This window comes from Sardina pilchardus, chromosome 24 (assembly GCF_963854185.1).
Source record: "Sardina pilchardus chromosome 24, fSarPil1.1, whole genome shotgun sequence".
In the NCBI taxonomy this organism is placed as follows: domain Eukaryota; kingdom Metazoa; phylum Chordata; class Actinopteri; order Clupeiformes; family Clupeidae; genus Sardina; species Sardina pilchardus.
Genome location: NC_085017.1, coordinates 25,959,777 through 25,974,752, shown reverse-complemented (window position 1 = coordinate 25,974,752; position 14,976 = coordinate 25,959,777). Strand labels below are relative to the sequence as shown.

The window sequence follows — 14,976 nt, the reverse complement described above, 5'->3', positions numbered from 1 at the left end:
TGACTTCTGGTGAGTTTTGTGGAACGAAATTGACAGATTGATACTTACAACATGACATAACTATCAGCAGATTCAGGCCATCTGGCTGTGAAAACGGAGGGGCCCCGTTCAGATATCAGGAGTGAATAGCATAACCCATATTGAGGGACCCTATTAAGACATAACATAACCTCACACAGAGTCTTGGGCTTCAGGACCATATGAGCCCTCGGGCCCCAAGGCTTGGTGGGCCCGTTCAGTAATCCAGCTATATGTAGTCACACCAGGACTCGACATTTGAGTTGTTGAAGTCTGAAAGTCTGAAACATCAGCACTGTGAATCCGCCATACCATTTATTCATACAGACCCGATATTCACAAACAGCAGTTTCCTTTTGCAGCTTTTGCTCAGTCGATTATCATTTTGTCAAATGCAGGTAACATAAATGCATTGGCTAGGCTACATGCATGTTTAAATGTAACATAGTTCTTTGTCAACAGTGAAGAAATCAGAGACACTACTTCATCATTAGGCCTTATCGATATCAGCTTTGATATAGGCAATGTGTGCCGCTGCATCCTGTAGGCTATTATCTGACTCTTAAAAGAGACAATAAAGGGTCATCATCAGCATCATTATCAGGAAAAATACATACACAATAAGAAATAAAATTGTTGTAAGAACCTAATTGGACACTGTGCATCCTGTGAGTGTGACTCATATTTCCTCTTTAAGTAGTTCGAGGAGGATAATTATACTTTTTTTAAGTGTTGAAACTTCTTCATTGAGCATTTTGTTGAAAATTAAGTAAATATCCCTTATTAGACATTCTCTGTAAACATGTAAAATGTAACAGATGACGGGACATGGTCAACGTGGGATGAACTCATCATTGAGCCCCGCCCCGATTTTCACACTGCAGCCAGGCTCCTCCAACTAGGTTAGTATGCCAGCTATGCAGTGTATGAACAAATGAGGGCGCTATTTTAACAAATGAGCCGTATAGAAATCTCTGGCTGTTTTTACGGCTCTGAAATGAGTTTGCTAATACAACAGCGTCTACAAACAACGAATTCTAAAATAAATAAATGAATAAAAACGTTTATTCTTAATGAACACTTTGTTCACTGCTTGACACTTCTCCATTTTCGAGGATTGTGAGCTTGATGAGTAGGCCTATTCAAGATGCTGTTCTGTGCAGTGAAATTCTGCCATCTGGTGGTTAGGCCTAGGTAGTGAAGTCGGTGTCGAAGCGTTGGGATCCGTGCCCACTTGTAGGCATCATGGACTAGCCTATACTACACTTATCAGCAAGAACCAGACAGTGCAGAGCCCATGTCATATCAAGCAGTCTATGTTCCATAAGACACGTTTTCTCCTCTTCGAATTAGGTGGGTTCTGTGGGTGTGTACCTATAAGATAGTATAGAAGTTTGCCTCATGGTTAGTTCTCTGTTGATTCGGACCTGGCCTCATGAATACAGCTGCACAATGTATGAAACTCCGATGGTAACTTCACAAGGTAGGTCGTCGATAAGTAGGCTAGGCTTAGCTTGTAGCTTAATGTTAGAATGAATGATGCTATTCCTTTTCATAATTGTACTTTGGTTATTACTTATTTGTTTAGCAGTAGCCTAGGCCTAATTTATTAATCATGACCTGTATGCTAACCTGTTAGGTTGCATAAGAAGCAGCTATCCATGGCCTTTGGCCTTAGGATTTTTAGGATATTGTTTTTCATACTCTGAGTAGCCTACTAGCAGACTGCAACCATAATATTTATTGTGTATATCCTGAAGATAGCCCAGAGTTAGGCTACATCCTACACTGGAAAGTGAGTGGCCTATATGAATAGGATGTTTGCCATTAGGATTCAGCACTTTTTCTCTCTCTTTTTTTTTGTATTATTTTTTTGTATTATTTTTGTATCTTTATCTTCAGACTAGTCTGTTTAGGTTAATGATCAAAGTTAGGTTGTGATGTTAAGACTGGCATGTAGCCTAAGGCTGACAGGTCTGTGGGTTGGGTGCTGAAGGGAGTTCCCTCATCTGATCAAGTGTCCTGTCATGAAACCTAGAATTTCTGTTTAAGCTTACAGATAGTTTAAGTCATTTATTTGAACCATAAACCATTACACTACTGACATTTAGTATTTTATTTATTTCTGTGTGTATTGTTTCTGTATGCCTTCACTATATTTAGGCCTATGTCTATTCTTGTGATTGTTATTATTGCTTTGTTTTTGGTCTCATGTGAGTGTATATCTACACAGGCCAGTAGTTGCCCTTGGAACCTGCCAAGAGAGGAGCCTTATCACAGCAATGGCAGAATCAAATGATTATGGTAGGCACCCAGTTTTTCCTGTGAAGGGTACAGCCACAACAAATGGAATGCATTCACATTGGAAACTGCATAATAATCTTTCTTAAAGGTTTTGCTGGCTGACTAGTTAATTGACTTTCATCCATTTATGGGTTTCCATTCAAACACAACTATCCCCTCTACAACTATCCCCTCTACAGTCCTCATTCAGGTTCATGGCTTCTTCACAAAGTAAATCTATTCATATTGCTAGATATTGAAGGAAGCTGTGTATTGTTCATATTGAGTGATATTTGAGGTTTGGTTGATTTGAATGACTAAGAATGACATATCCCTTACTTTAAATAGACACAATAGACACCAATTAGACCATAATTGAATCATGTTATGTAGGTTGTTTGATTGATATTGGAGGTATGCTGCTAGTCAGTACTGTCAGTGGTAGCCTACTGCTGTTAATGAATCAATGGGACCAAACAAATATTTTGAACTCCCAATCTTTATTTTCCCATAGCATGATTCTTTTTTCATGAAATAACATAGGCTACACTTGACCGTACATTTACTGTACATTAGTGCCAAAAAAGAACAATATTTCAAAAGAACGATTAATAACAAATAAAAGAGTAGCAGCCTAATGTTAAACGAACAGGCACCTCTACTAGTTAACTGATGAGTAGCCAACAATTTGAAGTCGATGTTGCTTGCAATGTTGGATTAAGAAATTTAGAGAAGACAATCCGGGAGCAATTTAAAGGTGAGAAGTGTGAGGATCTTGGACGCTGTAAATGAAGAAGTTTTTTTTTTTTTTTTTCTGGTTCAATTTACTAAATGTCTCCTCTGTATCTCAGTGCTGTTGCTCCTTTTGATCAGCTGTTTTTTGCATTTTTTTAATGTCCCAGTGATAGGTTGCACACACATCAAAGGCCCACCCAGGTTCCCCCTTTCCCCCCCTTGAATCATTTCGCATGGTTCTGTCTCTGTGTCTACCCTCGTTGGTGGAACAATTGGGTGGCCACGTCAACCCCCTTTTTTGCCTCTGTCTACATAAAAAGGACAGGCGTGCCTCAATAAAGGCAGAATTGTGGAAAAGCACTCAGTGTAAAAAGCTATGCTGTCTTTAGACCTTTACTTACCCTCCCCCTTTTGTCTAAAGCGCTTGTTCACATCTACAACGCCTCTGTACACCCCAAGCCCCTATGATGACTTATTCCTCCAACTTTGCATTCAAAGTTACCATTGTGGACAGCTTTTGCTCAGGCTCCTCTCTAATGCTGACAAGGGTCATCATTTTTAAAATGACTTTGTAGCCATTGTGTGCACTAAATCAAACATCTTCAGGTGATACAAAATGCAGCAGTTGGCTTCTCAGGTCTCAGGAAAAATACTTGTTGGGAAAACCTGTTGTTAGAACTAAACATAAGGAAACAGCATTTCCAATTTTTATTAAACATTGAAAAAAACGGTGTTATGTGGTATCTGGCTTCCTATGTCAAGTTGCTTCCTTGATGACGTTCCACGATTGATGACGTTTCTTCGACAGATGTGGCACCTTGATTTGTCAACTTTCTGATATAAACGGGAGACGAACAAATACAAATATGCATGACATCTTTAAATGTCAAAATTGGTTGTAGTAGGCTACGTGCACTAGATCATGAATATGCCATCGAAAAATTAATACCTAAATAAAGTAATTATAACTCCACGTCGGATTTGAACCAGCAATAAACTAGGCTGCAAGATTGACAGTCTGTTACTCAGCTATTCACGCCACAAACTATCTGTAGGATACTTGTGATGTGTATAGTTGACTTATACCATGTATAATCATGATTGTAGCAAGTTAACACGGCTGATCATGTAATCTGGCTACCGAGTTATTTTGCTACCTTTGCCCAAGCCATTTCGTAGGCCTTCTAAGTTGGTTATCATGGTTAAGTTTTACAAACGTTTCAGTAGGCTATGGCCACCTCTACCTGTCTGTAGCAGAGACACATGAACGCCAGCAAATAAATAGGCTGAAATAAAAATCCGTTGTCTAATTTTGTATCCTTTTGTCCAGCCTAGACTATCCTTTTAAGAATGCAGTTCATGAAACACGGACATTAAAATGCAATGGGCAGGAGAAGTCTAACGTCTCCATATTTTACGCAACATTTACGCACAAGGATAGTCAAAACTCAGTAAACACGTAGGCTTATAGGATATTAACGATAATGTTGCTGACATGTAAACATGGATTTGGTAGATGTTTTACAATAGCCTACTTCATTTCTCAACTTAAAAGGATATGGCTTGGGTAAATGGCTTGGGCAACGGTAGCAAGATAACTCGGTAGCAAGATAACATGATCAGGCGTGTTTTTTCTGATTGGTTAAGCACTTTTTTTGTAACTATTGGCTATTTTTGCAAAACTCTAAACACAAATAGCAAAACCTTTCACCAAATTATCAAAACATTGTAGTTCTCTTGCAAAAGCGAACACAGCTTGATTACAGTTTTTTCCAATCGTTTACACACAATTTTGAAAACGGGGCTCTTTTTGTCTAAACACATCACACAATTAACCAAACACAACACCCAATCAGCAGAAAGTAACAGATTGTTAGCAAAATTAAATATTTCTGTCAAAACAATAAACACATTGATAAAACCTTATACTGTTCTCATATCACTAACACATTCTTTGAATGATTCCACACTGTCGCTATCTTACACACACCAACACAATAAATTCAAAACACATCGGTAAAAACCCTCTTCCAATATATGGATCTTACTCAGACATATTGTTTGAGAGCATTAGGATAATTTAGATGACAAAAATATTTTCATGAACCCTCATCAAGCAATGCACAAAACTGATGCTGCAGACAATATTTCTTTCTTTCACTGTACCATATGTTCAGTTATCAATCAACAGAAAATGCCAAAATTATAGTTCTTACTACTGTAAAGTGTAGAAAAAAAAATTGTACACAAATAAAAAGTACTGTACACTTACAGTCACTGAAGAAAAACTAAAGCAACAATATAAACAAGTAACAACAATACGTAATACTCTAATCATCTCTCCGTCTAGCTGGATCAAGCCATAAGAGTTCATCCACATCACAGGCTATGGGTGCCTCTCATTTGGGCTTTTATACATCCTCCCTCGCTCCTCGGGCCTCGATCCTCACTGATCGATATAAAGAATAATGGGGCGAAAACAATGGGATAGTCTATCCAGTGTTAGTTATAGATCAGTGGGAACGCCCCTCGAGGATCGAGCATAACACACCTGAGTGCTGCGTTTTCAATTTTGCACATGCGTGCTTACACACCTGGTGGATGTGTTTATTCAATTTGTTCATTAGTGTGGTCATTGGCAAGCCAGGGCTTTGTAATGAGAAGGAAGTACCTAACAATCTTTATCTGTGTCTAAGGTGTAAAAATGTGTTTTACATTTTGACATTCACTGTGTGTAATGTTTTGCAAAAAGTGTGAAGCTGAATTTGTGCTTAATGTTGTACTGCTCTGCGCAGGTGTTTTGCTTCTTAAGTGTTAAGTATTGTTAACTGTCTGATAACCTTAATTTTAGTGTGTATACGATTGGAAAAAACTGTAACTCTTCACACCTTTGTAAAAATGGTGTTTCTTTATCAATCAGTAAACACAAGCCATCATCTACTAAGCACACATTGTGTCAACTACACACTGATGGTATGAATACAAGACACATCTTGCTTTTGCTTTCTCTGTGCACAAGGTAGGCTACAGTATGTCAGTTTGAGGTCATACTTTTGTCATAGTTGTGTAAACATATAGGAATCCAAACTTCAAGTATTGGTGTTCACACTCATCAAAACAAATACAAAGTCAAAACACAAAATAGTAATTTCACTGAGACAAAAAAAAAAAATCTGTCTACATCATGACATCTCTCTGGGTACGGCCACAAAATTTCATCTACAGTACATTGCATGCAATGTCCTCCTGTCCAAGGCACCGGGCTCCTCGTCCTTGTCGTCCTCTCCCTCTCGCTCCTTCACCTCCACGTCCTCTTCCTAGGCCTCCTCTAATTCTCACTCTTCCTGCTCCCTCCATTGTACTCCACACGGATATCTTACCTGTGCCTTATTTACACTGCTTAGGCTGATTGCAAAGTGAAGTAATGATCTAAAACAGTTTTCACATGTGAAAATGTGCCATGACAGTTGGCAAAATAGTGTTAATGATAGCCATACATGTGTATGATTTTGCTAGGAGTGTGTTGGAAATTTGGTAATTGAGTGTAAGCAGTGAGTTGTGTTTAAAGTTCCGCAAAAAAGAGTGTTGTGCAGTGAATTGTGCCTACAGTTTTGCAAAGTGTGTGTTACAAAATTGCAAACTGAGTTCAAAGCAGTGTTTGTGCTTTTAGTTTTGCAAACTCAGTGAGTGGTTTTGCTATATGTGTTAATAGTTTTAGAAATTGTGCTACAAGAATCACGATTAGTGCTTTAGCATTCAGAAAAAACTGTAACTTGCTACAATCATGATATACATGGTATAAGTCAAGTAGCCTACACATCACAAGTATCCCATAAGTAGTTTGTGGCGTGACTAGATGAGTAGCACACTGTCAATCTTGCAGCCTAGTTTGTTGCTGGTTCGAATCCGACGTGGAGTTATAATTACTTTATTTAGGTATTAATTTTTCGATAGCATATTCATGATCTAGTGCACGTAGCCTACTACAACCAATTTTGACATTTAAAGATGTCATGCATATTTGTATTCGTTCGTCTCCCGTTTATATCAGAAAGTTGACAAATCAAGGTGCCACATCTGTCGAAGAAACGTCATCAATCGTGGAACGTCATCAGGGAAGCAACTTGACATAGGAAGCCAGTTACCACATAACACCGGCAACCACTCCTCAACCTCTCCATGTTCCTATACACGTAGACTATAGACTTCAAACTCCTACTGACTGTATTCAAATCCCTCCATGGTCTGGCCCCCACTTACCTTTCTGATCTCCTCCATCACCACATCTCCTCCAGAGCACTACGGTCAGCTGACCAGCTGCTACTGGAAGTGCCCAGGACCAGGCTAAAAACAAAGGGGGATAGAGCCTTTGCAGTTGCAGCCCCTAGTCTCTGGAACTGCCTCCCCTTCCACATCCGTGCAGCCCAGTCTGTGCACAGTTTTAAATCCCTGCTAAAAACCCATCTCTTTGCACTTGCTTTTAATTAGGGTTCCCCTTCTTTTACGCACCTGTTTACAGTGTCCCATGGTTACCTTTTGTTTTATTTTATTTTTTTAACTAAATGTGTGTTTCTTTTTTTTTATTTTTTACTTACTCTCTGCATTTTTGCACTTTACTGTGAAGCACTTTGGTGCGGCTCAGCCGTCTGTAAATCGTGCTATAGAAATAAACTTGTCTTTGACTTGACTTTGACTATAGGGCCCCGAGTTTGGCAGCGATATGTCCATGTCATAAAGGCTTTCTCTCGTTCGAGGAGTGTTAAATGTCTCCTGCGATGTGGGAAGTTGGGGAAAAGCAAGGCGGGGAAACCTCTCTGGTGAAGTGAAATTTGAAACCAGCCGATCTATCTATTGGCAAATACATGTCAACATCCCTTTATGGTATCGGACATTCTGCCGTCCTATGTGAAATAATAAGCAGCAAGGTTATAGCCAAAATACCTATGTGATTGACTGCAAATAGCCTATCATTAATAACACCGAAACAGTATGTAGCCTTAGCCTACGTAATCTATGTCATTATATCGTAATGTGTTGTATGTAACCTACTACTCACAAACATCACATACACTAGACAGGGATATCTGGACTTCGGTTGAAATTTATTGTTTCAGTACAGAAAGCACATTGTTGGACACTTTGTCTCATCTAAAAGTTTAGAGAAGGTCACATTAAGTGCATCAGTAAAGGTTATAGGCTACTGGATTTTATAGGTTCATCCTGAAATTTCACCCGAAAGCCGAATATCCCTGACTTTTGTGTGAGTAGGCCTAGTGTATAGCATTGAAGTCATTTGCTTAATCATATTTGAAGTTCAGAGAGGGTTCACGTATGCTATCTCAATGTGATGGTCGTTAATTAAACAAGCTCACCAAACTGACAACAGTTCAAGTTCATGAGAAGACTTCAACCAGTTTTACACTGTAATTGTAGGTTGCTTGCTGCTGCTAATGTGCAAAATGCTTTTTTGCAAGCTCCTAATATGGAACTATCGCTTGCCAAAAACGATCTCGAAGTATGGCAACTAAAAGCACATTTAAATAGTTGTGTAATTTCTCTTCGAACTGTGTGATCTTAGTCCACTCTCTTCCGTACAGTAAGTGCTTTTTTTATTTGGAAATATCAGGGGCATGAGGAGTAGATGGAAACATACAAGTGCCCCAGCAGAGAGCACAGGAAAGTATTGTCACCTATTCTAAAACACAGGCTACAAAACAAATAGGCTAGATAAATGACGTCAATTACAGGCAACATTATTTCCAATCATGATTTATCGACAGAACGTATTATAATATTTCAATGCATGGCCAACACATATGAAAGAAGGCAGACAAACCAATCTTCCTATGTTGCAGTGTTCAGTTCATTCATCTCTTTTTGCATGTCTTTCCGATTAATACTGAGGCCAGACGAGAATATAATATTACAATGGTAGGCCTATCGTACTTAATATTCCATAATGTTTTGTATAAAATCATATTATGCTACGTGGGTGAACAAAATAGCAGAACGAAAATCAAACATCCTCGAGGGGCTACATGCCCACCAAGTTAAGCCTGGTCTTTCAGTGTCCCAGGAATCGTTGATAGAATTACTGAAAGAAAAAAGAATCCAGAAGAAAAAAAGCTAAACCTATATGACCGCCGCTTCGCTTGTACAGCTGCCATAATTATTCAGATGAACAATATTGGGATTTCAAAGGCTTACTAGTCTCGTACTATCTGGTTAAACAAACATAATTTTCTGATACTAGACTCCCTCTAACCTCTCATCCTCTGACTCTGTTTTCCACCAGCTGGGGAGTTCCTGGAGGAGTTCAGGGAGCAAATCATCCATCAGGTGCAGGATGTAGGGCCGATAGCAAATGATGTGGTCTCACAGCAGCTGGTCCACGAGGAGGCAGCGTTCGATGTGCGGAATGCTCAAACCCCCCAAGAGGTACTAACGATACTGTTTAAGGCTCTGGAGATGGCACTGCCACAAAGCAGAGAGGCCTTTCTTCTGATCCTGAGGCGACATGAGCCCAAACTCATGAAGGAACTGGGTGAGTTAATGCACAAGGTTGAACTCACTTACTTCATCAAAACATTTGGTATGGCTGCTTTCTTCAATTTCAATTTAATTTCACTTAGAGAGCGGCAAAACATTACACGTCTCATGGCGCTTTACAGAGTGTTAAACATTCAGAGAGGGCCCATGGATCAGCAATATGAAATCATATTGCTGAAATTGTGAAATTGTGAAATCATTTAATTTCCTAAATAGAAGGAATTCACCATATTCTAGACACACTTTTTTTTTATATATTATAGACATCTCAAAAGTCAACATAAATTGTATTATTACAGTATGTATTGTTTTTCCAACAGAAAGGAGACACCAAAACAGCAAGAGCACTCAAACAGATGTGGCGCCGGGGCCTGTTGAGAGAAGAGATGAGAGTGTAGCATGGCGAAAAGGTGACACCCAATCCAAGAGGGAATCCCTAAAACGCAGAAGACAGGAAACCATGCAAGCCATTGAGAAAATAGAGAGACTCTGGGAGGGCACAAAAAGAGAGCGAGGAGAAGTGGACAGCATGAGAGAGAAGATCCAGAGGCAGCAGGTGGAAATCACTCAGCTTTTAGAAGAGAGACAACAAAACGAGAGAACTATCGAGCAGTTGAGAGTTCAGTTACAACATGCCACAGAGCGAATGGCACAGAGTGGGGAGGATGCAGACAGAGAGAGAGAGGGAATGGAACAGATGAGGGCTGACATCCAGACCGAGAGAGACATGCTAGAGCACAGACGCGAGGAGATCTTTCGTGAGCGGCAAGAGCTGGAGCTGATAAGATACGAGACACTAAGAACAAAGGAGGAGACGCAGAGAAACCAACAGATCATTAGGCTGGAGAAAGAGAAGATGGATCAGATGAAGAGTGACATCCAAGGACAGATTTACGAAATAGAAAAACAAATTGAAGAGACAAAACATGCTAAAGAAAGCATGGAACGGATGAAAGCTGAGGTACAAAGTGAAAAAGATGAATTAGAGAATAAGAAACGTGACATAAAGAAACAGAGAGAACAATTCGAACAGATAAAAAATGAAATTAATACAGTTAAGGAAGAGATGGAGATGCGATGGCGAGAAGCAGAGAAAGATGAGCAGGAACAGCGAGTGTTCATTCAACAGGAAAAAGATCAACTACTGAGTTTGCAGGCTGAATTAGAAATAGCAAAGGAGGAGATTGAAACGAACAAAGAGAAAACCAGTCAAGAGAGAGAGAGACTACACAATCTGAAAGCAGATTTACATCTGGAGAAGGATTTAATTGAGAAGAGAAAATCTGAGGTCTCCAGAAAAGAGAAAGATTTGGAGAAGGTAAGATGGGAGTTAGACACGTCACAGGAGGAGCTGGAGAGAGAAAAAGAAGAAGTGATTAAGGAGAGAGAAAAGCTAGACTGGGCAAGAGTTGACATCCAAAAGAAGACAAAGACCATTGATAGGAGGATAGAGGAGAAGAGACAAGCAAGCCGAAAACTGGAGCAGGTGAGAGCTGAGGTCCAGAGGGCCAAAGACATCCTGGAGAAACAGCGGGATGATGCCCGGAAGGCAAAGGAAGAAATGGAGAAGCGAAAGTATGACACAATGAAAGAGGAGATTGAACATCGAGCTGGAATACAGAGAGAGAGAGACGAAGTGGAGAGGATGAAGGCAGAGGTCCAGAGGGTTAGTGAGATGAACAGGATAAAGGAAGAGAAAGAAAGGCAACAACTGAGACACTGGAGTGAAGAAGTGCAACGGGATAAGGAGACAACTGAAAGAATGAAAGCTGAGATAGAAATAGAGAAGGAAAACATAGAGAGAAGGAGCACTGATATTCTGAAAGAAAGACAAGAACTGGAGGCTATGAGGTATGGTCTACTAAAGAACAGGGAAGAGACAGAGCAGAGCCGGGAGATTATAAAAAGAGAGAAAGAACGAATGGAGAAAATGAAAGCTCACATACAGCTTCAGATTGATGAAATTGAGCATAAAATAGAAGAAACAAAACAAACAAAGGACCAAATGGACCTCATGAAAGCAGAGATCCAAAGAGAACGAGATGAAGTGGAAACACAAAGGGAGAAAAATAAGGTGGAAAAGGAACATTACGAGTCAATAAAGTCTGAAATCATTCAGCTAAAAGATGAAATGGAAAGAAAATGGTCTGAGGCAGAGAAGGAAGAAATGGAACAGAGAACAAGAACCCAACAAGAACGAGAAAATCTGGAACAACTTAAGGAGGAGATTCAAAAAGAAAAAGAAAACATTGAAATGAACAGGGAAGAAATTAGACAAGAGAAAGAGCTGATTGAACAAATGAAAGCCTTTTTAAGAGGGGAGAAAGACTCTATCAAGAAAAGAACAAATGATGTGAAGAAAAGGGAGGAACAGTTAAAGCAAGAATTTGATGCTCAGAAGGAAGATATCCAAAGCAGAGAGACCAATGTACAAAAAGAGGTGGATGAAATCAACCAAATGAGACAAGAACTGAAACAACAGATGAGAGAGCTTGAGAAAAGGGTTTCTGAGGCATCAAGGGCCCATGAAGAGGCCGAAGAGATAAAGGAAACAGTAAAGGAAGCTGAGAGCACCCTGGAACAACAGCGATTGGAGACTGTTAAAGGAAGAGAGGAGATAGAGAAAAGGAGATATGAGGTGGCAATGGAGGAGTTGGAGAAACGAGCAGAGCTGCAAAGAGAGAGAGAAGAACTGGAGAACATGAGGACAGAAATACTTAGATTACAACAGGACCAGGAGAGAGTGAGAGATGCTGATGAAAGACAGCTCTTACAGAGCATGCTCCAAGAAAACAAGCAGGAAAAAGAAATGATTGAACAGTTGAGAGTTGCTATGCAGAGGGAGAGAGATGATCTTGATAAGGTTACAAGGGAATCAAAGAAAGAACAAGATGAGCTGGAGCAGGTACGTGAGGAAACTCTTAGACTCAAGGAGGAACTGGATAAGAGTAGGTACGATGGCATTAGAGAAGAGTTACAACAGAGGACACAACAGCAGAAAGAGAGAGAGGATATAGAAAGAGCCAAAAATGCAGTGGTGAGAGAGAGAGAAATTATTGAACAGACCCGAGAGACAGTAACACTGGAGAAGCAGAGAATGGAACAAGTAAGGACAGAACTGGAGGAACAGACAGAAGATGTTAAGAGAAGATTGCGAGAAACAAGACAGGAGGAGGAACGACTGGAACAGATGAGAGTTGAGCTCGAGAACCAAAGGGAGAATCTGGAAAGAATGAGAGAGGAAACGCGGAAAGAGACAGAGCCATATGAGCGGGTAAAACAAGAAATAGACAGAGTCAGAGCAGAGATTGAGAGAATGTGGGATGAGACTGAGAGAGAGGAAAGGGAGGAGAGAGAAAAGTTACAGGTAGAAAAAGAAGAGGTGAACAAGAGAGTGGAAGAGATTAAAAGACAAATGCACCAGATCCAGGGCATGAAGGATGACTTAAACAAGCAGAAACATGAGACTGAAGCCAAGATGGAAAGAATCCAAAGAGAGATGGAGCAACTTGAGAAGACGAGAGCTGACATACAGAGACAGAAAGAGGAGGTGGAGACAAAAATGGTGGAGACAAAAATGGAGAAGAATGAGCTGGAGAGGATGCGCTCAGATATCTTGAAACAGAGAGAGGAGGTAGAGCTCAAGATGCAACAAGCCCAAATGGAGATGGAGGAAATGAGGAGACAGAGGGATGAGATCCAGAAGCAACGAGAGGAGCTAGAGGACAAAATGCAAAAGACTAAACGAGACATGGCAGAGATGGAGTACATGAGAGCTGAGATGGAGAGAAAGAGGAAGGAGGTTGAGCAGAGACTGAGGAAAACCAGGAGAAAGAGAGACGAGATGGAACAGATTAAAGCGGAGATAGAGAAAGCAAAGGATGAATTTCAACTCAAAAGAGAAGAGACAGAGAAAGAGAAACAAGATATGGAGAGGTTCATGGCTGAAATACAAAGAGCCAGAGATGAATTTGACAGCAAGGCAGAATTTAGTGACAGAGACCCAGAAGAACAGGATAAAATCAACATAGAAATCTTTCGACTGATTCAGGAAATGGAGAGAACGAGAGAAATGATTTGGAGATCAAAAATGGACATGCAGAGTCAAATGGAAGCATGTCATATAGACATCAGTGACAGAGAGCTTATTAACACAGAGCTGCAAAGACTGATTCAAGAGATAGAGCACATCCGTGAGTTGCTGAGAACAATAAAACTAGAAACAGACCAAAGTGCACATGCCATTAAGAGAGAGAGGGATGAGCTGAGAATGGTAAGGCTAGAGATACAAAGAAAGAGAAGAGACCTGGACCAGAGACTTGAAAGAACCCTGAGAGCAAGAGATGAGCTGGAAATTCTGAAATTGAAGCTGGCACAACAGCGGGATGAGGTGGAAGAACGGCTGAGAGAGTGTGAGATTGAAACAGAAAAGGTAGAGACCAAGAGAGAGGATATGCAACAAGATTCAGAAGCTATACAACAGGCCCAAGAAGAGAAAAAGAAGCTGCAGTTGGACCTTGAAGACTTACAGCAACAGAAGGTATACATGTTTAGATATTTATTTATTACCATCAGTCAAGTCAAGTCAGTTTTATTTTATATGCACAACCCAAAGCAGCAATCCAAAGCAGCAACACATCAGTAATCTTTTACAGCCTGAGTGTGCCATATCAGGAACATTCGATATTAGGAACTAATATACATACAAAACACAGAAACAGTACCCATCTGTTTATTTAGTCCAATACGAATTTTACAGTGGGTACAATAGCTGTAGGTAGATGTAGGTAATTGCTCTTTTGCATAATTGTTTGTGGAACGATACTAGTTGTCTGGACTATGAGGTGGCTTAAAAAAAAAAACACACAGACAGTTCTTTTCAGCATGCCTGAAAAATGTATAGATAGGATAGATAGGAACATTTGCCACTGAAATGTTTCTACTGAGGTTTCTAATGTAGCGAGTGTAATGAAAAATGATGTGTTTACATCACAGTAGATTAATAGACTTTAAAAAATAACACCATTTAATGCACAAACACAAATTGGTGTACAGAGTTGTCAAAATGTGAGCTAATCTAGGGATAATGTTAGCTAATAATCTAGTTCTAGCAATGTAACAAACACACACACTAACCAGAAATATTGGGGCATGTCCAGTTTTACTCCACAAATTGTAACATTTGTCATGTCACATAGCTGACTGTACTGAAAGTCGATCGTAATAAGCTTCTCCACTATTGACCAAGATTCCACAGAGCTCTGCTCTGAAATCTAAAAAAAAAACAAAAAACACTTGGTGTAGTGCTGTTTTTTTCCCCCCAGAGAATATGAAGTTTTTCAACTTCAAAAAGATACCCCGAGTTGCAGAAAAAGACACTGGCGGCAGCAT

The 14,976-nt window shown here is 39.9% G+C and overlaps 1 protein-coding gene across 5 annotated transcripts in view; it reads left to right on the top strand.

Moving 5' to 3' along the window:
• Positions 1-1,323: 1,323 nt before the first annotated feature.
• The window catches only part of si:ch211-250g4.3 (uncharacterized), a 59,804-nt gene continuing 46,151 nt past the window's right edge, over positions 1,324-14,976 (top strand). For all 5 annotated transcript variants that reach the window (XM_062530243.1, XM_062530242.1, XM_062530241.1 and 2 more), the window contains exons 1-4: positions 1,324-1,501; positions 2,252-2,322; positions 9,332-9,580; positions 9,906-14,125. In XM_062530243.1, coding sequence (XP_062386227.1) covers positions 2,301-2,322; positions 9,332-9,580; positions 9,906-14,125 — 4,491 coding nt within the window. In that variant the 5' untranslated portion in view covers positions 1,324-1,501; positions 2,252-2,300. The remainder of the gene's footprint in view (positions 1,502-2,251; positions 2,323-9,331; positions 9,581-9,905; positions 14,126-14,976) is intronic.